Raw genomic sequence first — 27,236 nt, forward strand, 5'->3', positions numbered from 1 at the left:
GCCCAACAAACATTCTACTGGGAGGTCTGCACTAACCACAGCCCTTTTGAGGCCAGTTACCCCTCCCCATGAGAAGTTAACAATAGCCACACTATGAGAAGTAGTGGTATTGCTGGCATTGGTCACCAGGTAATTCTCACCTGGTATGTACTGTCCAGGATCCACAAAGCCTGGTGTCACCATAGTGACACTGGCACATGTGTCCCTGTAGGCTTGAGCCACTTTTGCATTTATCAATGGAGTCTGTCTGTACTTGCCCAGATTACTGGGGCTCACAGTCAGGGACAAATCCATGTCCCCATCACAGATCAAGACTGCCTGTGTAAGGGTTCTGTCTAAGTCAGAATCTCCTTCAGTTCCCATAGTGATTCCCACTACACCCTTTGTCTGGGGACCAACACTGCTAACAGTACTACTGGGAGCAGGTGCCTTAGGGGCAACAGTGTTGGGGGATCCACCCTTCTAACAATCACTAGTCCAGTGAGTTGTATTCTTGCAAGATTTGCACCAGGGTTTCTTCGGACCTTCTTTCTTCTTTCCTTTAGATTGTTGGGACCCACCCTCATTAGTACTAGTTTGGGGCCCTGTTGAAGACTTCTGGTCTTTGGATTTCTGATCACCACCCTTTTGGTCTGTTTTCTTCTGATCACCCCCTTGGCCCTGGTTCTGGTTCTTTTGCTTAACCCTGGTTCTGACCCATTTGTCTGCCTTCTTTCCCAATTCTTGGGGAGAGGTCAGATCCGAGTCAACCAAGTGTTGATGCAGTGGCTGGTTTTGACAGTTATTTAAAATCTGTTCTCTCATCATCAAATTGTACAATCCTGTATAATCAGAAACCTTACTTCCCAGCAACCAACCTTCCAAAGCCTTAGTGGCACATTCAATGTATTCAGACCAGTCCTGAGTCTGTGTCTTCTGGGTATCTCTGAACATTAACCTGTACTGTTCAGTGGTTAAGCCTAACCCATCAACCAGGACACTCTTCAGGGCTCTGTAGTTTCTGACATCCTCCTCTCTATCAGTGAGGAGTCTATCTCTGCCTCTACCTTCAAAGGAGAGCCATAAGATTGCTGCCCACTGGTCCTCAGGAACCTGCTGCACTTTGCAGGCTCTCTCAAGAGCAGTCATCCACTTGTGGATATCATCCCCACTTTTGTAGGGGGGCACAACCTTGGACAGGTTCCTATTATCAAATACCCTATATTTGTCCCTAGGGACAATGCTGCCACCAGTGGGTATAGACCCACTCTCTCTAGGTTGCCTAGCCTTGCTCAGTTTCTCTTCCATCAGGGCTACTTCTAGCTCCTGTTTCCTGATCCTCAGCTGGGCTTCCTGCATTCTGGCCTCATGCTCCCTCCTCTGAGGGCTGGTCATCCTTCTTCTGGAATGACCCTGAGAGCCTCTAGAGGCATGAGAGGCATTAGAGTCACCTGAGTGATTCCCCTGTCTCCCAAACCCCTGGTTAAGTCCACTGGAGAAATTCAATGGGGGGAACCCATTGTCATTCCCCAATAGTCTTAAGTTAGCTGTGCCAAGTATAACACCTGGCACTGGGCTATTTCTCCCATCAGAATCACTACTACTATCAGACTCATCCCCTTTGCCATTCTCGTCCCTATGCTGATCCTCATGATCTGTATTCTGATTCTCATCTAAGGGGTGACTGTTAGGAAGGGGTGCTTCAGTAGCATCTTCAGAAGGAGGGCCTCCTGTTCCAGTCCCTGAGGGGTCTAACTGGGAGGCTTTCTTGAGAGCTCTCTGATCTTCATCAGTTTGCAAGAGTTCTCTGAGTTCAGCAGAGGTAAGGTTCCTGGGCTGTTTAAGGCCCCTGATATTAGCCAACTGCCTGAGCTCATTCTGGTTTAGGGTAGCAAAGATGGATGGTGCCCTCTGGGGGTCACTCTCGACAGAGATGGGTACGTTGGACCCCTCTGCCCCAGCCATTGCTCTTAAGTGTGGGTGGATGTGTTGCAACTACCTACACTTGGGTTTTCCTACTAAACCTATCTAGTAGTTGTAGTCAGGGTGTGCTACTCCCTTTGCTCTACAACAACTAAGTTCAGTAGAACTTAAGTATATAACTAACTTGTTTTATATGTACCTAAAGGTACCTGTATGATCTTTCAATTGGTAACAAAGATTACAGAGGTAAAACACAGCAAGCTCAAATCCAACCGCTGCTCACCAATGTGAGAAGTTGGCCTGGTATATGATGTTCACTAGTTAAAGTGACCACCTTGTACCATGCCAAGCAACCCTTATGGTGTGGTTGTAAGTCAACCTTTTCGGACCAGCTGCCCTAGTGGTAGCGTAGGCTAAGCAGTCTTTGAGGCTAAACTCGTTTAAGCGTGTTAAGCAAGCTGTTTTACCATATGTAACCCCCCTTTATACCAATGAAAGGACACCACACAGATATATATTCAAAATATATATGTATTTATTACTCAAAGTATCCCCTAGACTCTTTATGAGCACAGGAGCACAAATCGTTAAACAAGAAAGTATCACAATATACAGAAGTTGCACTTTATATGGATAGGCCCTGGTGGCCGCTCAAACCATATACTAAAATAGTGGTATAAGTACCACGAACAGGAAAGGGAAAAGGCCTAGGGCCTCTAGAATCGCTGGGCCTACAAGGAGCTAACTTCAGTTAGTGACCAGGAGGTCCACGGGTCGCGTGTGCAGTGAGGAAAGTTACACGCGGGCTCCCATAGGTTTTCAATGGGTGCGTAAAAGTTCAAAAGTTACTGCTAGAAGGGTCTTCTGTTTGGACTACGAATTCAAGACTTCAAACCTAGACACTAGAGATGTTACTCTACACTTGTGCACCGGAGTGCCAGCTTTACCTCACCCACAGGAAGCGGGTGCATAGGTCTCAAAGTGCGTCGGGTTTTGTCTATCTGTTCAATGGAGCCTGATGACAAAGATGCTGCAGGCGGTCGGTCCAGAAGAGATGCGGTGGATCCAAGGATGGATCGGAGTTGTAGAAGACCTGTAAGCAGAGGGGACAGTGTTCACAGTCACTAGTCAGTTACCAGTGTGGCACCAGGTAGGTACCAGGCGATGTCGGGTGCAAACAGGTGAAGAGGTGTAGCTTGTCTCTGCAGCCACGTGGTCCCTGAAAGGTCGACGACGTCCAGGAGTCGGTTCACGAGCTGTCCCATGCAGGCTCTTGCTGTCGGCGGTGTCGGCGTCTCAAAAGAAGCAAACAAGCCTTGGCAAAAGCAGGAGTCGTAGGAATTGAAGAAAGCTGTTAGCTCTGACCAGCAAGGTCGGAGGGGCTGCTCCTTTGGAGGGAAGCAGGGGCCAGTCTGGAGCAACCAGACCAGCATCGTAGTTTTTCAAGATGGTCGCCAAGATGGCCACTAGCCATCCCCAATCCTTTGTCCAGCTCGCCCCAGGTCCGGGGCTGGTGTGCCCCAGGACCGGTTTGAACTGGCATATGCACCGAGGCTCCTTGTGAGCCTCAGGCATGTCTGATTCTATTCAAGCCCTACCTGACCAATACACAAAATCCTGTCTGGGGTGGTGCTCGCACCTCCCCTGGCAGGAAAACCTTTGTCCACGTCTCCCAAGCTGGAAGGACTCCCAGCAGCAGGAGGGCAGACTTGTGTCTGTGGTGGCAGCGTCCGTTTTGTGGAGCTGAGGCTATGTCTGATTTTACCCGGGTTTCAGGTTCTGTACATGTCGTGTCCCTCTAGAAGGGTGGAATGCTAACCCCGTCGCCAGAATTGGCGAGGGGTTAGTATTCCAATTCGTATGACACCTTTCTCGACATGTTTTGATAAAGCCAAACCAAAGATAGCATTTAACCGAGAGGTTCATAATGCACTTAAGAGTATATGGTATGGCGATATCTGGAAACGGTAGAAGGAAGTTGTTCCGACCACTGCAGACAGGCTCAGCTCATGCCAGAGCACCATCTCACATGAAACCAAGCACTCTGCCTTCAGGATTGTTAAGGCCTGCCATAGGAGTGACTTATAGGTTAACATGTGTCCCATTTAAGGTTAGGTATAGGTATACTACACCTAAGTAAGAGGTGGATACACCAACTTACCCCAGCTGAGTGATCAGCCAGTTGTGTCAAATTGTTAGGCCAGGCCAGGGGTGGCACAATACATGATTCAGCCCCTGGTAGGCCTTAGATACACCAATGCCCTGGGTACCTAGTGTACACTGGTACAGGGGCTCACAGGGTGATCCATTCCAATTGGTTATGCACCTAAAGTGCATAGTGTCAATTTAGTAGAGAGAACAGCAGGCTGGGGGTCTGATTAGCAGGCCCACAGCCTCAATATGTCAAAAACCAGTGAAGCAAAAAGCAAAAATTTGGGGTGACCATAGGATAGCAGACCCTACTCTCCTACAATAACGAAAAGGCAAAAATAGTTTAAAATTTACATTTTTGGGCCAGCAGGTCTGCCACTGAAGTGCTCTTCTTTTAGGTGTAAGTGCACGTGATGAAGCAAAATGCCATCACTGACAGTACAAGAAAGTGACTGGCTGATGCAGTATGACCCATGCTGTATGCTGTATTTCGCGGGCGCAAAATGAGAACCACAGTTGTGTAGTAGACATCCCTAAGCAATGTTCTAGTGTCACTGTACTTCCCAGCCACCACTAAACAGATTTTCATACAAGTCAAATTTTCAGGAGTATACCAAACATGGCAAGTGTCTGCCAATTGTTTTGCAGGTCTGTTAAACTGTGCCAAAGTTGTTAAATCAATGACTTTGACCCCCCTACGTTTAACTTACCCCCCCCTTGTCAGAGATGCATGAAACCAGTCCTGCACTTGGCTAACAACTTGCCAAATTTCCTGCAGATTCAAAATAAAGCATCAAAGTAATTAGCTCATGATACCCCTCCCCCCTAATTTTGCACCCCTCTTTTAAGGAATCTTTACAAAACTTGCCATCCCCCCAAAAGACTAACCGGAGGCCATAATCACAAAGCTTACTTATTGTGATTCAGTCTGGCCACACTGATTTAACCCTTTTTGCTCTTGATATGGTTATATATTTTTGTTCATAACTACCCCATAGAAAACAACTGCAGATCATAATCTATACATGCAGATGCGCGGAGTGTATATTGATATTTAGTACCATTGTTAAGTGTAGGGACAAACATGCATAAACCAAGGGATTTAGAACTTTACTCAGGGAAGTGACTTTGCTTTGTTTCATGTAAATCTGTGAAGTAGCTTTTGAGAAATTAGCATTACAGAAATGTATCAGGATTTGAAGGTTAAAAGTTACAGCTTCCTGAACTGTCCACAAACTGTTTGCAAACCTGATTTTGAGGACAATTTGCAAACGTGAATTTTTAAAAATGTGTCATTTTGATTGGATAATAGAGCTTAGTCTTCAGTGGTTCATTTTGGGTCTGAAACCAAATCTGGGGTCTCTGACCCAAAGGCTCTGGATGCCTGGCTCAAAAAGAACATTTTAATTGCAGCCACCTTTACAGAACTAGGAGTACAGTCACTGTGTCCTGAAAACATTTTCAAAAGGCCAGGTAGGGAGCATGGCGGGCATACCCAGACCGCTGATTCTAGGGGGGAAGGAACCTCCAATAGAACCCCCCCCCTGAAAAGTTTAAAAATAAAAATAATAAGTGTGCAAAGACACCAAACTCATCACAGAGTTTGCAAACCCTGAAAGACTCAGGCCCCTATTGTTTGTATTCTGAATTTAGAGTCTCTATGCAGGCTTCACAACCTGAGAACACAGGTTGGGTCCCTTGCTGTAGCTCCATGGCTCTGTGTATGGTTTGGTAACTCTGGCCCGTCAATGGTTTAGTTAACATTCTATTAGGAAAGGTAAGTAAAACCTGACCATGAGCTGCACTTTACATAGAGCAGCTTCACCCATCTAACCCTTCTACAGACAGTAAATGACGTCCAGCTAAAACATGTAGCCCAGTATTCCAATTACTGTTTTCAGTACACGTTTCCTTGTTTGAAAAATACACTTTTTTGAAGTCAGCTTCCCCAAAATAAACATGTAATATTTGAAAGATATATAATGGGTAAGGTGTAATATGGTCCTCAATTGCCATCTCTGAGGTTGTGGTGACGTTTACCAACCACTCGGCTTTTGGTCTCTTGTTGATGCTGGTCAGGATTCCTTCATCCAGTCAGTGGTAGAGGGAGTCCTGCAAAATTCAGTGTCTGAGCCAGTTTGGAAAATCCAGCGATTTCCTGATTTTCCTGTAGCTTGGTGCCTACGAATCTGCAACATTTTGTGGACCCTCGTTCAAAGCCTAGTAGTTGAAATTAACTCCTACTGAAAGCAGTTCCACCGGAGCTTAGCAGGAACCTAGACAACCAGACCACACATCAGGATGAGAGGTGATCCGACAAGGTGAGAGGCAATATATGCTGTCCATCCAAGGATCTCATGCTTGCAGACCTTGCATTCGTCCATCGACGCGCACATATACATACTGCGAGAGATGGGATGAATGATCTGGTGGCCACCCAGGGTTTACACAGGCAAGCTGGTAGACTTCAGCCCTGGGCTGCAGGAAAAAGCCTATAGTTCTGCTATACCCAAACTGGCAGGAGTCTGCAGTTACTCACCTGGTATGCATCGTCTTCCAGTCTTACAAAGAAGAGCACCGTGCGTACTCCCCGGGCAGCTCTGCCTGGTAGCAACTTAAAACAGACCAACATTTTCAACAAGTAATAAAACAGAGATTTTGCCATTCAGCATCCTTCCGGGTTATTACTGAGTTACGATTGAAACCAGTGAGAACCTTTCATTTTGATTGACCCATAAATGAAGCAGGTTGGGCTTGGAATGTAAATGGCAACCTTTGGCCACAGACTGTCTCCATCATGTTCCTCGTACGGGAGCAAGAGATCGCCAGACGTTTCTGGACCTAGGAATGAAGAATGGATTTGTACAGAAAAGACCTGCCCACTGACTCACCCTTCCTTGTCAAATGGGCCGAAGAGGCGGTGCTTCACAGACATATGGAAGCTAAACACGTGTCGCAGCGTGCGTGGAACCCTTTAACTGTTCATGTTTATTCTGCGACCATTCAGGCTTAATGAAGCTTGTGCTCAGGCTGGACATGCTTTCTGACTTCTGCGTGTGAGCCATGGCAGCTGGCTCTGCTGTTTCCTGTGTGTGCCCTCTTCCCTGTGAGAGACGTCTGCACTGTGCTGAAGCTCTTTTGTGTATGCTAATGAAGCTTGCACTGCTTCTTCCTGCTGAGTAATTTCTCTGACTGCGACTGAGCTTGTGTCGATTGTACATGCGCAGTGCCCATTCTGTGAGTAGATGAAGCTTGCACTGCTACTACCTCACCTTTATTAAGTACAATTCTGTATATGTCTATGTGCCGCTTACACTGCCGATGTCCACTGCTGCTGAGCCACGCTGTACCTACATTGTGTCCGAGGGAAGCTTGCATTGCTGCTGTCGATGACGTTACTCTTCTGGCTGTGATTGACGCTTGCTCTGCTGCTGACATGCTGCACCAGTTTGCTCTCTGAGCTGTAGTTGTCCAGTGTATGAGGGAAGAGGACACTGCTACTGTGCATGCCATACCTAATTGTGTATGAGGGAAGCTTGCACTGCTGTTAACATTTTTTTCCATAGCCATAACATATGCGCTTTTAAAATAAAATCACTCAAAGAAAAGAGATATTCAATAACAGCGTCCGATTTATTTCTTTACATATTACAGACTACTTTACAAATCTGTGCAACCATTGGATTCGCTTTGGACGTAAATAAATAAATAAAATTATAATATATATTTATATCATATCTATATATGTATATACTGTCTCTAGCTGCAAATTCCGTGCAATGGAGACGAATAATGGCGTCTGCAAGACCTGGGATGCGAGCAGCAAGAAGAGGAGACCCCACTCTATACTTCCACCCTTCCCCGCCTCCTTCCTCAAGGTCAGAGAGCACTGACAGGCAACATTTGGGAGACCGACCGATGTGTATTGCAGAGGGTGAGGGGAGTAATAGACATGCGACATGTCCAACACGCAATAAGATGTTTTTATGAGGATGGAGTGCAACCTGGTAGACAGAACATGTGAGAGGATGTCGAGTGTGGGGGATGGGTGCAAACTCTTAGACTGAACATGCGAGACAGGCTTTTGTGTATGGAGGAAGGGTGTAAACCAGTAAACTGAACATGTGAGACAGGCTACTGTGTATGAGGTGTGGTGTAAACCTATAGACTGAACATGTAAGACAGACTGCTGTTTATGGGGTTAAGGGGTAAACCCGTAGACTGAACATGTGAGACAGGCTGCTGTGTATGGGGTGAAGGGGTAACCCGTAGACTCAATATGTGAGACAGGCTGTTGTGTTTGTGGGTGGGGGGTTAAACCATAGACTGAACATGTGAGACAGGCTGCTGTGTATGGGGTGTGGTGTAAACCCATAGACTGAACATGCGAGACAGGCTGCTGGGTAAGTGTGCGGTGGTTAAACCATAGACTGAACTTGTGAGACAGTTTGTTGTGAGTGTGGGTGAGGTGTAAAATCGTAGACTCAACATGTGAGGCAGGATATTGTGTATGTGGGTGGGTCTAAACCCATAGACCGACATTGTGAGACAGGATGCTGTGTATGGGGTGTAAACCCATAGAGGGAATATGTGGCACGCTGCTGTGTGCGTGAAGAAGATACAGACGGATGGACCGGAGTACAGAGGCAGACTGAAATGCTAAATACATTTTACACAATTCTTTCTAAAACATTTGCATGGCTTCTCATGCCAATAAAATATTTTGATTGTTATTGCAAGAAATCTCAATGGCTTTCCCAGCAAACAGGGGAGAGTAGTGTTTTGTGTGATAGAAGGAGGCAGAGAGATTAGAGGGACCGTCTGACCCTTATGTCACCGTTCCAATACAGACACACTCACATCCTTCCAAGCTCGTTAGATTAAGATTAGGAATAACAACATTCTGGGTATACGCAGGGCTTTCAGTGAGCCAGGTCCCTCCAGGTCTCAGACCAAGTAGTAATTATAAACGGACATTGAAAGTGGTCCCTATCGGCTCTATATCATTGTCCTTAACTTCACTGGTAAAAACATTGATCGATTTCTTCACAATTATTGTACAAAATGTTTAGCTAATCCATCTCAGTGATTTAGTTCCTGTTTATATTTCACTTGTTTTACTTCATCTTGCATTTTCTAAGAGTGTCAGCTATTTGTGGGATGTTTTATTTAATAATGAAAAAAAGTGTAGCCTATTACTCTTGCAAAGTCCGTATTTTGAAGTCACCTCCAAATGTTCATAATAGACAACAATTGAGAGGTCTGGAGTTGAGACTGAAGGCAGTGTGTGTTTCTCAGTGGATTAGAAAGGTTTTCCGAATACATGGTCATCCATTACAAGGCCTATAGGCAGAGCACGCAGAGCAATGGTCATGTATTCCAGTTGCAATTGTGATTCTGTGCAGATGTGTGTGTGAAGGAGTATTCAAAATATTGCCACGGCAAAAGTAAAAAGAAAATGCAGTGCTTACAGGTGAGTAGGCGAAATTTGTGTTTGGGGTGGTGGAGAGAAGGAGATTCGAGGAAGTGCATCCAGGAGACTGTGAAAAGAGTGTGCTGAAGAGAAAAGAAATTAGGTTTAAGCTATGCTGATGGACGAGTTTCGGAGAGAGAAAGGGCATACATGCCTAACACAGAATTAAAATAACAGGAGTGATTGAGACACTTTGAAGACCACTACCCCTTCCACAGGCCTTAATAATGTTTAATTCACAGTCTCACAATTTCAGAATTGAAGCATTTTCAATATTAATTATTTACGACAAAATCGTTGTTGTTACTCATTTACCTTAAACAGCTAACAATGAATGGCAAAGCTATTAGTACTGGTTGGCGTTAGGTGTATGCCAGGTGTTGTGTTATAGATCTGGATGCAGTAACAGAAAGCTCAGAGAGGCACCAAAATATTGGTTGAGTGGCGCACTTTCCGCAGCACAGAAATCTAGTTGACATGTTTACGCCACACCCTTGATTCCATAGAGACCTCACATGCTCTTTTCATCCCATTAAAGCCCTGGGAATACTGTTTAAATAGTCAATATCATAATGGGGACCTACATTTGCAACTGTATACTCCTGCCTGTGGTATTTGTTTTAAACTGTAAAGATGCACATATTTCCCTAATAATGCTCTCTCGGTCAGTCCAAAGATGTTTCAACGTTTGAGTTTCTAGAGGAGACAGAGGTTGGCAGGTAAATAGCAAAGAGGGCGGGTGATGGGTTTGGATGACGAATTCTGTCGAATCAAGAGCAATCAGTTATAAATGCAGGGAGAGTGTGGATAAGCAGAGAGTGTCTAATAAATGCAGAGTGTTAGACTGCAAAGAGACATGGATTGAACAGTAAATATTATGAAGAAGCATAGGTTTGTATGTCTGTAGCTGTCCGAAGCGGATGAGGCTGTCTGACATGTCTCTAGCACCCACTATCGAGGTGTCTTTCCTTGTGATAGCTCCACTGAAGGCCACATAAAATTCGTCCTCACACTGCCAGTCTGTGGCTAATGAAAACACATCCAATGTGATGATACCTTCAGCAGGTGGCTTTATTCTGAGATTCGGGTAATTGAAGCTTTTTATTATTATTATTAATTAATTATAGAGCGCAACTATCACCCAATGGACATCTTGGCGCTAATAACATCAGTATAGAAGAGAGTTACACTGGGTCAATTTGCTACCGCAGTCCATTGCCGGGGGAAAAGCCAGGTTTTCACTTTTTTCCTGAAACTCAACAGATTGATATCGGTTCTTAAAAAGAGCGGCAGGTCATTCCATAATTGAGCAGCTCTGACCTGCAAATCGTTTCTTTGTAAAAGATGGTACAGACACCAGTCGAGCAGAGGTTGATCGCAGAGTTTGTGGGGGCTGATAGAGTTCAACCTTTTGTTGTAGAGACTTTGTCCCTTGCCATTAATGCCTTATGCAGTATGCATAGAGCCTTAAAAATGCACCTTCCCTTTACTGGAAACTAAGTAGTGCACCCTCTCTTGGTCAATCTGTCTGTCAAGAGTTTCTAACCCTGCCTTTGCTCTGAGGTAAGCCCATAGTCTGAGCCTTTGAGGTGGTCATGCGTCTATCCCGCTGAGTATCTGTCCTAAGGAGCTTCACAAAACAGGGTGCTGCTCCCGTTCCCGGCCCAGGTAATCGAGAAGATTGTCAACAGACAGCTAACCCGATACCTCGAAGAAAACAGATTCCTGGACTCTTCCCAGTCAGCGTTCCGCAGCAACCACAGCACTGAGACCACCCTCATCGCCGCCACTGATGACATCAGGATACTGCTGGACAATGGTGAGACTGCAGCCCTCATTCTCCTGGACCTCTCCGCCGCCTTCGACACCGTCTGCCACCGCACACTACGCGCACGCCTCCACGCCGTAGGGATCCGAGACAAAGCCCTGGAATGGACCACCTCTTTCCTCTCCGGCAGAACCCAGAGCATCCGCCTCCCCCAATTCCGATCCGAAGTCTCCGAGATCATCTGCGGCGTACCCAAAGGGTCCTCCTTCAGCCCGACACTGTTCAACATTTACATGGCCCCGCTCGCACACGTCGCCCGTCAACACGACCTCAACATAATCTCCTACGCCAACGACACTCAACTGATCCTCTCCCTCACCAAGGACCCCATCACCGCCAAAACCAACCTCCACGAAGTAATGAAGGCCGTCGCCAACTGGATGAAGACCAGCCGACTGAAGCTGAACTCGGACAAAACGGAGGTCCTCATCCTAGGCTCCAACCCTTCAGCCTGGGACAACTCCTGGTGGCCGACGGCACTGGGGACAGCCCCGACACCCACCGACCACGCACGCAACCTGGGAATCATCCTCGACTCAATGCTCTCCATGACCAAGCAAGTCAACGCCATCTCCTCCTCCTGCTTCAACACCCTCCGCAAGATCTACAGGTGGATCCCGACAGATACAATAAGAACAGTCACCCATGCCCTCGTCAGCAGCAGACTCAACTACGGAAACACCCTCTATGCGGGAGCCCCGACCAAGCTCATCAAACGACTGCAACGCATCCAAAACACCTCGGCACGACTGATCCTTGACGTACCACGCCACGGCCACATCACCCCCCACCTGAGAAACCTGCGCTGGCTGCCTGTCAACAAGAGGATCACCTTCAAGCTCCTCACCCACGCACACAAGGCACTCCACAAGACCAGCCCAGCCTACCTCAACAAACGACTTTCCTTCTACACCCCCAACCGCCAGCTCCGCTCCGCCGACCTCGCACTCGCCACCGTCCCACGCATCCGAAGAACAACCACCAGCGTGAGGTCCTTATCCCACCTCGCCGCCAAGACCTGGAACACCCTCCCACTGAACCTACGACAGACCCAAGACCTGCTGACCTTCAGGAGGCTACTCAAGATCTGGCAGCCCCCCACCCCCAGCGCCTTGAGACCCTCGTGGGTATGTAGTGCGCTCTGCAAATGTTGTTTGATTGATTTATTGAGGGTGCGGCTGAACGAGGGATTCGTAGAGGGTCAGGCTGCTTGGCCAGGGGCAGGAAGGTGCTGCTGCCAGCTGTGGGAAGCAGAACCTGGGGCATGGATACCAGGGCTGTAGCTATCATTACTGCATTCTGTGCAGTGGCACTGGTGTCAAAGGGTGTGAGGGTCCCACTGCACCCCAGTTGGCGATGTCTTGGACTCAAAGCGAAGGGGAGGGAATAGCTTCTTGCTATGCCACTGAGTGAAGGAATGCGGCAATCCACACAGACTCGAAGAGAAACAGAGCTGGTGGGGGGGAAGCTGACAAAGCACAAACTAGTATGCGCCTTGTCAATGAAAGAGCGAGAGAGAGACCCCTCTAAAGAGACAGGGACATAGAGAGCACAAGTGTGAGAGAGAGAGCCCAAGATCTCTCTTAAGAGACACTAAGGAACACTAACCCACAGCTGAGACTGGTGTTATGGGGCACTAGGTGCACAACACAGCCTCTCTTATGCATGATGCACAGTCATGCACCAGGAATTGCACGAATACACATGTGAATGAGCACAACCAACATACGCATTCAGACTAGTGTGCGTACGCTTACACTGCTACAGGCACACTTACGAAGACACACTTACACAAACGCACATGCCTCCAACATACATCTTCACACTCACCCTAATAGCTCGTACAAACATACGTGCGCTCCCTCCTCTTTTTTTGCTTAGTAAATTTTCTACCGCCCTCTTTCCATCTCCCCTCAGGGGACTTATTATACTCACAGCATTTGTAACCCTTTGCTTGTCTGTGTGCCAGCCATCGCACACTGCAGAAACAGAGGCCATTGGATGTTTTTGTTAGATAGTATGACCTCCTCACTCCAGGACCATTATGAATCATAGGGAGACCTGGTCTGTGCTGTGGCACACCTTTTAACAGGGGTGCCCCCTCACAATGAATGCACTGGCCCCTCTGCAGCTGCAAACTCGGGCCTGTCCTGGTAGCAGCGGATTAGTGAAAGGTGACCTAGGTGTTTGAAGTCGCCGGTCTGCCTTTAACTTTGCCAGTGGCAGGCCAACCTGAAATTGAGAAGGGGGCAGAAATCCCCCTACAGTGAGTGATTGTACCTGCCAGCAGGGGGATGTCTGAGGGATCTACAGGACCCTCTTTGTCCCTTTCCATGGGGTGCCCCCAGGCAATGCACTCCCTGACAGGTCCTTTACCTCTGCCTCCATCTATAGTATGATGCTGTGCAGTTTCAAAATGTTTTTACATCTGCATGCAGCCATGCCCCAATGCAAATAAAGAAATGCCTCATTGAGATTTCTCCGGCACTACGATGGTGCTGTCATATCTGTATTACATAAGGGGCCACACAAGTGTCTGTGGTCCCTCTGTAATACCGAAGTGCACAAAAAGGACGCACACATGCCTTTTGATAAGGTCATTGCGGACTCTGTCTCCTCTCTTGAGCTTCTCACCTACAAGGTATTATAAGGTATTATTCACATTAAATAAACTGAAGTAAAACAAGACTGCAGCACCCATAATGCCTCAGGTTATTGCACAAATGGCAAGGACTGGAAACAATGTCCATAATGACCTGGAGTGAGGTGGTCACCCCATTGTCAGAGGAGGCTCCAAACAGACTACTCTCCCCAGCAAACTACTCACTCATCTATCTCTCACCTGATTCCATCTCTCTCCGGCAGCCCACCCCAGCACACCCCTGTGAAAAGGTGGTCTGATATATGCTGTCCACTAGTTCTAGTGGGCACCTTGTTTCAGTCCAAACAACCCCTTATGGTGAATGGTTAAAGACAACCTTATATGAAAGCTATCCTAGTGGTAGCTATGGAGAGCAGCCTTCAGGCTAAGTCTTAGAGGAATGTAAAGCAGCTTGTTTTACCAGTCTATAATCTCTTGAATGATCAAATGAAAAGACACCCACACCAGGTATATATTCAAAATATATGTATTTAAGAATAAACACACCCTCTAGTCTCTTTATGAGACTGGAGTTCGAAGTACTAAAGTTACAAGTGATTAAGCATCAGTAAAAGCACAAATACACGTTTGAGCCCTAGGGGCGTACCAAACCATATACTAAAAAAGTGGTATAAGAACCATGACTGTAATAGGCACTAGGCCTATTGCCTCTAGAATCGCTGGGACCCCAAGAAACCACCCAAGGTAGGAACACAGGGTACTCACGGGAACTATATGCAGTGTGGAAATACAACCGCGGGTTCCTATTACTTTCTATGGGGAATGTCGCGATTGGAATTTTAAAGATTAGGGACACTTCTAATCGAGTCAGGACCAAACCCTCTTGGACTTAGGAAGTTCTAGGGCTAGCACCCACGAGAGTACCGGGGTACTCAAGTTACCTTACCCAGGGAAGCCGGGTGAATTGGTGTCTTTTGGTGTCGGGTCGCGTCGTCGATTTCAATGGAAGCCTGCAAAGAACTGCTGCTGCCGTGAAGAGGAGAAGTGTCCGGAGAGATCCAAGCCTGGATCTAGGATGTAAGGAACCTGAAAGCAGTGGGAACAGAGTCTGGGTCACTTGCCAGTGACCTAGGGCAGGATGGACCAATGCCCACAGATGTCGGGTGCTTCAGGTGAGTTGATGGGTGTCTTGACTCTTCAGCCACGAGGTCCAGGAGGCGTCAACGAATTCCACGATCCGGATTCGAGCTGCCCCACGAAGTCTGTCAAGTGCTGCGGTGTCGGCAACCAGGAAGGACCCCAACAAGCCTTGGCAACGGCAAGTCACAGGAAATCAGAGAAAGGACTGTGATGCCGACCAGCAAGGTCTGATGGACTCACCCAGCGAGGATAAGTAAGAGCAAGTCTGGAGCAACCAGAAAAGCCTCAGCAGAAGTGGAGTTGCCTTCATGGGGACCTGCTAGCCAACGGGCTAGTGATCGCGAAGGAGCCTCAATCGGTCGCACTGGAAGCTGGCCCACGAGTCACTCGTGGAGTGGAGGCCAACAATCTTCGGTGCAGGAGGTGATCAAGGCTGGGGCTACTCGGAGCCCAAAGCACAACTTCGAGGATGACCAGGAAGGTGTTGTTGCTGCAAAAGTTCACGGTGTCCAGGGGTCATGGTTCCACATTACCCACGATAGCCACGGGCCTCAGCTTTGCTGTGGACTCAGGGTAGCCTCGGGGAAGTCTGGAAATCCACCTCTGGTGATGCAAAGACTTCGGTGTCTGGCGGGAGCTTCAGCAATGCAGACCGGTCAGTTGCTTCTTTGGTGCCTTCCAAGCAGGGGAGTCACTCCTTGACCCCAAGGGAAATTTCTTCTGTCTTCTAGTCGTGATAGAAAGTCGAAGGTCCAGGATATATGTTTCAGAGGTTAGTCCAGGGTAATCTACAGTCCTAGGGACTGGATTCCTATACTTATACTAAGTTTAGGGGATGGACTAACTCCAAGGCTCCACCTATGGGTGTGCCTGGGGTGGGGGTGGTTACACCCCTTCCCCTTTGCCCAGTTTCGCGCCAGAGCAGGGGCTTAGTGCCCCTGCAACCAGTTTGAACTGGGCTATGCACAGGGACACCTTTTTTGCCCCAGGCAGTGTCTCAAAAGCAATCTCTGAATGCACCCACCCTGCCCCAATACACATCTGCCTGTCTGGGGAGGTGGTTACACCTCCCTGTGACAGGAAACCTATTGTCCAGGCCTCCCCTGCCGGAGTTTCCTCCAGCAGCAGGAGGCCAGACCTGTGTCTGTGGCAGTGGCATCCATTTTGTGATGCCAGGGCTTTGAAAGGATTTAACCGGGTTTAGCCAGTGTGACCATGTCTCTCCCTCTAGAAGGGTGGAATGATACCCCCCTGCCAGAACTGGCGGGGGGGGGTAGTATTCCAAAGCGTTTGACACCAAACATGACATGCTGTGATGCAGCCATCCCAAAGTTAGCATTTACCTCGAGGTTATAATGCACTTAAGAGTATATTGTATGGCTGTATCACAGAACAGCAATAAGGAAGTATTTCCGAATGCTGCAGAGGGGCTCAGCTCATGCTTGGGCACCCTCTCACATAAAACCAAGCACTCTGCCTTCAGGATTGTCAAGGCCTGCCATAGGAGTGGCTTACAGGTTTATATGTGTCTGTATAAGGTAGTGATATAGGTAGCCTATACCACAGTAAGGGGTGCAAGCATACCCTTACCCAGGTTGCAGTAGCAGACCTGTGGTATCATTTTGGAGTGCTTCCCAGGGGTGGCATAATACATGCTGCAGCCCCTGGTATGCCTCTGAGGTACCTATGCCCTAGGTACATAGTATACCATATACTAGGGGCTTATAAAGCACTCCAGAATCCAATTAGATATGAACCTAATGTACATGGAAACCATTTTAGAGAGGAAGCGGCTAGGCTGTGGGCTTGATTAGCAGGGCCACCGCCAGACTAAGGTCGAAAAACAGTGAAACACCAGCAAAAAGTGGGGGTACCCATGTGAAGCAGATCCTACTCTCCTACAACCCCTCCCTGGCCACTCACTTCAGGCCTCCGTGGTCGCTGACCATAATGGAGACTAACCTCATGCAGGCCTCCCATCTGCCAGTTTCCGTAGCAAACCCCAGCCATAGCTGGCAAGTGGCCTCATGCCATGTCTTAATCCTTCAGCCAGTCCCGGCTTCTAAAATGCTAAACATTAAGTCCCAGGACGCGATGTGCTGTTGGCTACTATGTCAGGACTGACTGTAAGCATCATCCATGACATAAGGCTACTTGGGAGCTTTTTTCCAACACGACCAATCACCATAGCAGAAACAACTCAAGCCAATGAACTCAAAAGGTTCTTCCATAGCTGCACAGCCCACTAGACCAATCTACAACTCTAGCTATTCATTCAGCAGACCACCCAGTACTCAAAGTAGCAGACCCCTCCCCTGCCACTCACCTCAACACACCCCATCTGTGACTCACACAGCAGACCCCACCCTCAGAGCTGTTCCCAGTTTCCTGCAGGAGTAGTTCATCTAGTCCAGGGTTTTTCTTTGCATAATGAGACTTGTAGCCCTTATGTTATAATTGGGTCAAATTTTGCCACCAGCACCATGTGAGCAGGACACCATGTTTACAGTCTTGAACTTTTAAAAATCTTTGCCATGCAGTGTTCCAATGTGAGCAAACCAAGACTGCCACACTCAGAATGCACCAGGTTGCCAAAGGATGCCCGCAGGAGACACAGTGACCAGATGCATTGAAGAGAGGTGTAAACAACCAGTCGCCCACTGAGACAGAATTCATTGCAGCCATAAAAAAGCCCATGTCAGTCTCTCACCTCAATAGATGTCTTGATTGCCACACCCCCACAGTTATCAGATAATTTGATGTCTTCAAGGACGCAATTTCATAGAGTTTTCACTTTTAAATCATTGTTTTTAGCTGTGTTCCACTAAAGTGAACCAGCACCACAACTACTGGTTGTTTACATGGAAACACAACACATAATAAACATGTTCTTTGTGACATAGACTCCTCTGGTAACCACACTTATAAGAGACACGTAACACCCAAAGAGACTGGTATTAACCCACCAGGAGTCATCTGTTAGTATTGGCTCACCTGCAAAACCCTCCAGGCACTCATCCCATCAAAGTGCCACTTACTATTACTAACCTCTGTGGTTTTATAATAGAATAAAGAGGACTACAACTCCCAGAATTCAAAGAGAAAGCTTGACTGGAGCAGATAATACATGGACCTGAGAAACTGGGCTAGGCACACCTGGAACCCCCCCTCACAAAACCAAACTCTCAATCGCATAAGTACCATCTGGCCATCCACCTGCCCCATCGGATAAACTCAGCACCGCCAATCACCCAGTGAGACAGGCTCCTTCCGCACTCACCCTCGCGCGCCCTTGTTCTGCCTCAGAGACTTCCTCTCGTCACGCATGGCAGCGCCTTATGTTCCAGGCGCCTCAAAGCCATCCCAGCCCCGAGGCGGCTATAAATACCGCAGCGTCTGCTCGTGGGTTTGCGGTGGAGTGTTTCCAGTCCCTCAACTGGCATTGCTCGGTGTTTCGTACAACGCTGTGCCTGCAGCACAGGCCGCCCTGTTCGAGCTTGGAAGTGAAGCCCTCTAAGGCACGTGGCTGGCCGTCATTGGTGTCTCTGAATGTGACTGGTGCTAACAGTGATGGTACAGACGCTTGCGAGACCTCGAGGCCCAAGATTGCTGTGTTTCAAGATGATTAGTGAGGGTACATCCCTATGAGTCTCTCTCGGGCCCACGGAAGGCTGTATTTAGAACACAGCAGTAAACTCAGTGTTCCATTTACCCCTTAGATCAAGGGCTGGCTTTGTTTGGAGCCACGTGCAGTCGCCAGAGCTTCAGAAGGGATACACTCCAGGTGACATTTCTTGGGGACCACGGATGGCTGTACTCTCACTGTCACACGTCAGACTAGAGGTCTCCTGGTGCTCCGCCTACACCCACATGAGCTCATGTCTGTGGAGTGGATCCTACGTGCCCTGCAGTGCCAATGTCACAAAGCTTCTGTATGTGCTCTGAGACAGGGTGTCCATCATGCGATGCTGACTCATGACCCTACACCAAAACATATGAAGTCATAATTGCCCTCCTCCACCCACTGCGGCCTACAAACGATGCTACACAGAAGGCCTACTACATAACATGTGGTACCACATCCCATTATTAGACTACCAACTATGTAACAGACTAGAAGCCCACGAACGGCATGTCATGCACCTAAAGTCGGGGACACTCCCTCCACCCGCTCTGCAGCACCCCAGGTCTTGCAGACTCTTCTCACCTGTATCCATGCAGCTCTGGCACAGCCATGCTCCTCATGCCAAACAAGTGTATTCTGGAAGATCTTCTTTTTCAGAGTTCCTGCCTAGGTCACTCTCCCAGTCACAGTGAAGTTTAATTCCATATCTCGTGCTCTTTGCAGGTGTCTTCGCACAATCAAGGGTCTCTTTCCAAAGGGGAAGGACAGACACGTGTGGAGACAGGAAGACGTCTTCAGTGCAGGAGAGTCCCTCCGGAGTGGCTGCCAAGCATCGACCGTAAGCTTCTCGGAGGACCTGACCAATGTTCTGTCCCTCCTGCCTTCATCACAGAGCGAAACCACCAACGTAGCCATGAGAGTCCACCACAGAACATGGCAGACAGTCATTCAGCTCCATGCGGGAAGGGGGCATCTACACAAACTCAGCATGAAACAATATTGACTGGAACAAGTCAACATACAGTCAACAAACCAGGGAAGGACGTGTGTGACGATGTCCTCAAAGCCATCACTGGTCAGAAAGGGTCTGCACTGGACGAAGGTGATCACCAGACATATGTGTGACAGACGCTCTGGAAAGACAGACTCAGCAGACAATAATACAGATAGCACAGACCACCTGCTGTGGAAGAGGGGGCTTCCCAGGCTGGCCTAAGGTTGGTACTAACCCAAAGAGGTAACATGGGTGGCGTCACTCCCGAGTATTCGCTCTGACAGACTAGAGAAGGGGCAGCAATCACCACATCTCCTGGCGGGGCAAGGTCATCAGACGTGACTGCATTGACTCCAGATGGTCTGCTTTGAAGGGGTGGGGTCTTCAGAATTGACGGCCGTTGCTCCAGAGAAGCTGACAAGGAATCACATCAAGTAACTGGTGACTGAAGGTGATTTAGACCTATCTACCTGTGCCCTTTGTAAGGACATAGATGGTGTTGTCACTGGCAGTCTGGGGCGGCAGACTACATGGAAGTGGGGTGGGCAGGACACCGTAGAATCTGCTCTGCCAGGATGAAGGACAGCTTGGAGTGAAGTGACAATAAAGTGTCCTTTTCTAAGGGACATGAAAGGAAGCAGGGGTCAAGGGAAAAAAGCACGTTTGAAGATGGTGGCCACACACACTGTGTTATCAGGATTCTACTATGAGAGCATGGAAGGAAAACACTCATGTTGTCCACCAGGGAGGGGTGTGAGGAAATGGTGCTCTGCCCATAAAGAGAGAACACTGTTTCTCCCCTAGGATAGTGGAAGGGGATCCAGCAACATTCAGGGCATTCCCTGCAAGAGGTTGACATTGCATTTGCTGGTAGCTGTGTCATGTATATGTGTTTACATTCAAAGATTACTATTTTGTGTAAATGCTTAAGGAGATAAATATGCTTTTGCAGCGGTAATTGGTTAGGCTTCGGGTCAGCAAGTGATGGGTTCGTGGCTAGAAAAATGAATCTGCGATTTCTTCTCTTTGCTCTTAGGGAGAGATGTTGAGATGTGGTTGTTGTTGGAGTGAGTAGGAGGCTAAGAGAATGGAGGTGCTTCTGTTGCATTCATGGTTCCCAGAATTGGTGTGTGTTGTGCTGTTTTTTTAATGAGGAGAATTGGATGGTGTTTATGGTTTGGAAGAGCTCAGCCTGTAGATCTATAAGAATAAGAGGTTTTATAATGTCTGTTGTACTTAGGGGAGTTTGCTTCTGTTAGTTAGATTTGTGGTCAGGAGAGTAGGAGTGTTTTTGTTTTGCTGTGCTTATGGTGTTATATGTGCATACGATTAAGGTGTGTTGTTTATGGTGATGGTTGGGGAGTAGGATGGTTGGTTTGAACGTTTAGGAGAGTTTCTCTGTGTTGGGTGTGGTGATGGCTAAGAAGGTGACTGTCTGTTTTCTTTTACCTCCCAGGTATATTACGTTTTTTTGCTGTTGATTAGTACAGTGAATGTTTTAATCGTGCCGAGTGTACATGTGTATAGATGCCTTTATTTTGGTGGCAGGGATCGTGAAATGCTCCTTGTCATGTCTGGTATCCTTCTGTAGAAGTCATGTTTGTTATGTTGATGCCTAGTGTGTAGACTGTGAATCATGGCGACTCCGTGTTGTGTGTGGTTCAATAATATGGAGATGTATTTTTCCTGCTGAGATTAGGCGGGTGCTGTTGCTGTACTGGTGCTCGCTGTGAAATGGTTCTGATGTTACAATGGTGTGAACAGTGTAGGGAACTATTATGGTTATCTGGGTGGATATGTATTGGCTGTGTGCATTTTTAAGAGACTTCAGATCGGTTTTGTTGTTTTTGGAAGTTCGTTTATGTTTATCGTGTTGTTTTTTAGGAGGGAGCAGACGTGCCTCGAGGAGGGAGAGATGCTAACTGTTGCTTAATTTTGGAGCCCTGGATTCAGCTGCACTGGGGGAAGAGGTGTCTTGCTTGACACCCTGATCATATATTGCAGATAGCTTGCGTTTTACGGGCTGTTCGCAACTCCTGATTTGTGCTTTAAATGTGAAACATTACAATAATTAGTGTCCACAGTGTGGCCATTAAGTTGTCAGGCACCGCGGAGGCAAGGGTGCAATTATTGACTCTAAGTGGCAGCCATAGCTCGGGAGGGGCAAGGTGGTGACGTCACCGGGGATAGTGAGGGCGACAACAAAGGGGGCGCACGAGCTGGGTGAATGGCGCACCACAAGCTGGTGTGCACCCTGTGAAGTGGAACAACATAACAAAGGCAGATGTGGCATTGCAGCAGGTGGGAGAGAATCACATGCAATGTGTGAAGTCGGGACTGGCATTCCTGGCGCCAGTGAGACAACACAGTCTTAGCACCCTCGCAGTGATGCAGCGCCACGGAGAAGAGCAGGAGGACCAGACGCTAGGCCATTGAGGAGTCACCATAACACCTGGGCCAGCCTACATCGAAATGAGTGCATTGGTGCCAGCAAAGGAAATAACACGAGCGATATGTGGCTTCTGGGTTGGCTATAATGACAGGGCAGGATAACTGGTGGTCCGAAATAGGACCCCTTCATATCCAACCTGGAAAGCCTTGGGTGTATGTTTGAGGGCATGTCGAGCTACCAGAAGAAGGCACCAGACCCTTAGGATACACAACAGTGGACTACAGGGAAGGTACAAGATTGTCACACAGGCCAGTGCCTTTGAAAGACCAGTATATTTGGGGGAAAGACAGACGTGGCTTACTCTGCCTTAGCCCTTTCAGGCTTTAAGAAACTTGATTTATGGCTCACTTGTCAGTAACTTTGTAAAAAGGAGGTATGTCTAAAGATGCACAAGGGAGCCTTATCTCTGCCATAACTTTGCCTCCCTCTCCTGTCCCCAATATCTAAACTCTTATCACACTCGCCCTTCCCCTCTAGCATGGCTTCACTATGATTCCATCTCTGTTGTCTGTCACACCACAATGGGGGTATCTGAGAAGGCAGAGCTGATGGAGCCGGGGTCTGACATCTTCCGGGGTTGCTTCTGTGTACGCTTGCCATCTGGTTCCTCCTGGGCCCCATTAGGCTTGAGCTTACCATTCTGGTCTTGCAGGTTGCCAGAGGGTTCAATGAAAGCAACATGCCTACTGAGGGCCACCTTGTCGCTGGCTGTTTCGTGGTTGGGTGTGGCACTCAACATGGAGGAATGGATGCTGTCCTCATTCTCAACCTCCTTCTTCTCATCCCCCCGGCAGCAGCAGCGGCAAGGAGTGAGGTACAGGTAGATGAGTACCAAGATGACGCTGGCGATGCAGCCAACCAATGTGGTGTAGGCAGTGTTGAGGGTGTCCTGGTGCCCATGTTGGGTGAAGTTGTACACCATCAGGGTGACAAACAGTGTCTCATTAAAGAACTTACTCTCAGCATAGCAGGTGTACGTGCCTCTGTCCTCGGCCTTGATTGGGCGGATCTGCAGGCTCCCATTGGCCAAAACTGCCATGGTCCTATTTGTGCTGTGGCTGGCCTTGGGTGGCACTAATTCGTTGTTGGGGGTCACCCAGACTTGTGTCATCCCCCTCTGCTTAGTGTCACAGTCAATGGTCACCGTTTCCCCCAGGTAGGCTTCCACGTCAGACTCCTTGATGACGCTGCAGTTCATGAACTGCACCCCATCCAGGCTGAAGATGCTCACTGTAGGCTTCTCCAAGGTCATCATGACACACTTGAGGTCCTCATGGAAGTCCACCACGGACACGAGCTGGCGAATATGCCAATGCATAAAGAGGCTGTAGAGCTGGCAGTCGCAGGTTAGTGGGTTGCTGTGGAGATACAGACCATTCCTGATCCAGGCCGGCAAGTCTTTCAAGTCTGGCACCGGCAGCGTCTTGAGTTTGTTGGATGAGAGGTCAAGGAGAAGCAGCTTGGGCAGCTTAGCGCCATCTTTGACTAACTCCAGAGGGAATCGAGTGATGTGATTCTGGCTCAGGTAGAGTTTCTGCAGACTTGACATATCGTCAAAGGCGGTCCGGTCGATGTGGGCAATGAGGTTATTGTAGAGCAGCAACACCTGCAGCTCTTGTAGCTCGCTGAAGAGGTTCTCATCCAAGGCCTTGATCTTGTTAGAGGACAGGTCGAGGTGCTTAAGGTGGGGTACCAGCAGGAATGCCTCTGTGGAGACAAAGGTAAGTTCATTGTGGCTAAGCAGCAAGGAGTGCAGGCGATTAAGGGGGGCATGTAGCCACTCGACCCGCAGCCGGGTCAGGCTGTTGTAGCTGAGGTCCAAGACAGCTGTGTAACGGGGTAGTTTGGTTGGGATGGTGAGCAGCTCTTTCTTCGAGCAGCTGACGATGTTGCTGGCGCAGATGCAGGTTGTGCGGCAGTTCAGCTCTGATCCCTCTACACCCAGGGCCCGGAAGCTCATCAGACACAGTGCCAAAAGCCAGGAGGTTGTGGACACTAGCGCTGCCAAAGACCGGGGAGTGTGTTGGGACCACATAATGATTTCATATAACAGGGCATTGACGCGCCTCTCTGAGCTTGGTAGAGCCGGCAGGAGCTGGTGGGCCAGCAAAGAGTGGCTGTTTCGGCGATGCAGTTAGCTGGGGAGGGCTGCCCCCCCGCCACCTCTTGCTGATGCATTAGTCACCGGTATCATGCTGTCATTACCCGCAGCTGGCCAGCAGCGGCTCACAATGGTCTTTGGGGGCTTTGCTGCTCTTTTATGTTGCACTGCATAAGAGTCAGAGACGTTGCATTGGTTCAGGTAAAGGGATATAGCAAGAGATGTGAGTGGAATCAGCCTATGTTTGCAGACCTCTGACCTCTAATACTCTTAGAAGGCCTGTTTGCAATCCATTCCTCTATCCCTGGTTCACTGAGCTAGAGGGTTTGGCCTGAAAATCCTCTCCTATTTCAAAGGTTTACCTTACGAGAGTGTGATGCCGGGCAACTGGGATTCCTCAACCCTGTACGGCCTTGTGTCAGCAGGGATGTCTCAGCATTCTGTACACGTGGACATTAAGGATGTTCAGCAGTCTGTGCCTCTGGGCACCAGGGATGTTCAGCAGTCTGTGCCTCTGGGCACCAGGGTTGTCTCAACAGTCTATGACCTTGGACACCAGGGATGTCTCAGCATTCTGTACACGTGGACATTAAGGATGTTCAGCAGTCTGTGCCTCTGGGCACCAGGGATGTTCAGCAGTCTGTGCCTCTGGGCACCAGGGTTGTCTCAACAGTCTATGACCTTGGACACCAGGGATGTCTCAGCATTATGTAGCTCAGGACTACTGGGATGTCTCAGCAGTCTGTCACCCTTGGCAGAAGGGTATCTCTTAAGACTGTAGTGTGTACACAGGGATGCGTCAGCAGCGTGTTGTCCTGAGCAGCATGGATGCATCGGCCGTCTCTTATCCTTGGCATGGATGCTTCGGGAAGCTGTGACCCTCGGGAGGCCTCCGCAGTGTGTGCTCCTCGGCGGAAGCACTGGACATCCGACTCAGGCTCCTCTATGGACCCAGTGACCCTGGGGTGCTGTTGTTTGTTTACAGTCTGTGCAGGCTTTGGGAAAATACGGGTTCGTCACTGGCCCTCGCCGGTGCCTCATTGGTGTGTCACTGGGCCAGCCTGATGCCTGCCCGTCACAGGTCCATGAGAGGTCATCCGGGTATTCCGAGCCCACCTCAAGCCTGGGTGTGTGAAGTGGGGTACCCGGCCTGTCCAAAAGTGTGGCCGAGAGAGCCCCCCGGAGAGGAGATGGAGAGGTCGGCGTCCCAGCACTGGCCAAGGAAGCAAGGAGGGCGCAGGCCCGCGAGTTCTAGGATGTAAATTCATGCACCACAAAGAATGCCTCTCATAATCCACCCGTGCAGAGTCAAAAACTCCCTTTAAGGCGCGCCTTGTGCGAATGACTATTCTAGCGCCTTACTCCATAGAACACGATGGATGGTGGCCGTCGTGGTGGTGGCTCGCCAAGCTCCCAGTAGAGGTCCGAGCCTGGAGCACGCGCCACTGTGGACGACAGACCGCCGAGGGCTTCGCTTCTCTGCAGAGCGCAGTCTGTGGTGGGTGACGGAGCAGGTCCGACTCCGTCTGATCCCAGGGTTGAGACTGAGCCGTGCTCCTGTCTTCGCTGCGGAGAGGTGTCAGACCTCAGAGGTGGAGCCCAGACTACAGTGCGGAGCTCTGCATGCAGCTGCTACGGTCTCAGCGCTGCGGCTTGTCCTGGGCTGTAAGGGTGCGAGATTCGCTCTGAGGTGCTGTCTTCGCTCTGGGGGTTCGTCGGATCTCAGATGAGGAGCCCCGTATGCAGTGCGCAGTCTTGAGAGCAGGTCTGGCTGCGGCCATCCGTTTCCAGGCAATGGTGGGGATGCAGGGTGGTGTGCGCCGTGCTTCTCTGCTCCCTGCGGCGGCCTGTCCAGGCACCCCGTGCAGCTCCGAGTGCGGCTGGTCCCAGGCTGAGGGATGCGCTGTGCTCCTCTCTGATCGCTGCAGTGCGCCGTGTCCTCTGCAGAGATGCTCCTCCGCCTTCAGGATGCTTATCTGAGGTGCCCGCAGCCTCTGCGGGATGGATGCAGAGAGATAAAGGGAGGTGCTCCTCTTCCCGCTCGCCCAGCTCCCTAGGCTGATCAGGGACTGCAGCTCCCCTCCCCCTGCCGCTCAGTGGTTGCAGTTCCCCCGCTCCTTCTCACTATCAGAAGTGGAGGACAGGCAGTGGGGGGGGGGGGGGGGGGGGGGGGAGCGGCTGCTCCCACAAGGAGCCAGTCATGCGCCAGCTCCTTGCACCCGCCGCATCTGATTGGCTCCATGGACCCAAATTAAACCAATCAAGCGAGTCTGCGTTTAACTAGCCACTTGCCAGGGTGAGGTAAACTTGTGAAGGACAGAAGCAGGGGGAGCTAGGAAAGAGGGATGATGGATATTTGTGGAGGGAGATGGGAGAAGAAAAATCCATGGATGAACGTATGGATAAAGAGAAGAAGTGACTGGAGTTGTTGAAAGTGGAGGTGATATGAAACCAGAGTATGCAGAGTTGGATAGCGGTAGCGACTTAGAGGTTGAAAGAGGGTGGACAAAAGCAGAAGGACTGCATGACTATATAGTGGTTTTATTAAGAGCAAAAGATTGCCAAGAGGCGTCTTTGCGATATATGAAATAAGGAGCAGTGGGACTCAGGTATTATATTGATGGATGAAAAGCCATGTTTTCAAGGATTTTCTGACGATAGAAAGAGAGGCAACTGTTTTAAGTTGATGAGGAAGACAGTTCCAATGTAGTGCTGTGGACCTAAAGAAGCTCCTGCAGCCCCAGGAGGAGCCTTTGAAGGATGGCAGATGATGGAAGCAGCAGTTCCGTGAGCTAAAAAGGGTATGGGGCTAAAACATTAATTTGATAACTTTATTTCGGTCAGGGACCATAAAAGTGCAAATAAAATACATACATACATAGCACATCCAATAAAATAATAAATATAGGTATATTTCTTTAAAAAAAAAAGATTAAACAGTGGGTTATCAGAGCTATTTCGATAATTT

The 27,236-nt window shown here is 48.9% G+C and overlaps 1 protein-coding gene across 1 annotated transcript; it reads right to left on the reverse strand.

Moving 5' to 3' along the window:
* Window positions 1-7,687: 7,687 nt before the first annotated feature.
* LOC146871821 (amphoterin-induced protein 1-like) lies at window positions 7,688-26,348 on the reverse strand. The gene has a single exon (XM_085651744.1). It carries the CDS (start codon window positions 24,200-24,202, stop codon window positions 22,679-22,681), a length of 1,524 nt encoding a protein of 507 aa, XP_085507870.1. The 5' UTR covers window positions 24,203-26,348; the 3' UTR covers window positions 7,688-22,678.
* Window positions 26,349-27,236: the final 888 nt, after the last annotated feature.

The sequence above is a fragment of the Triturus cristatus genome, chromosome 1_1 (genome assembly GCF_964204655.1).
Source record: "Triturus cristatus chromosome 1_1, aTriCri1.1, whole genome shotgun sequence".
In the NCBI taxonomy this organism is placed as follows: domain Eukaryota; kingdom Metazoa; phylum Chordata; class Amphibia; order Caudata; family Salamandridae; genus Triturus; species Triturus cristatus.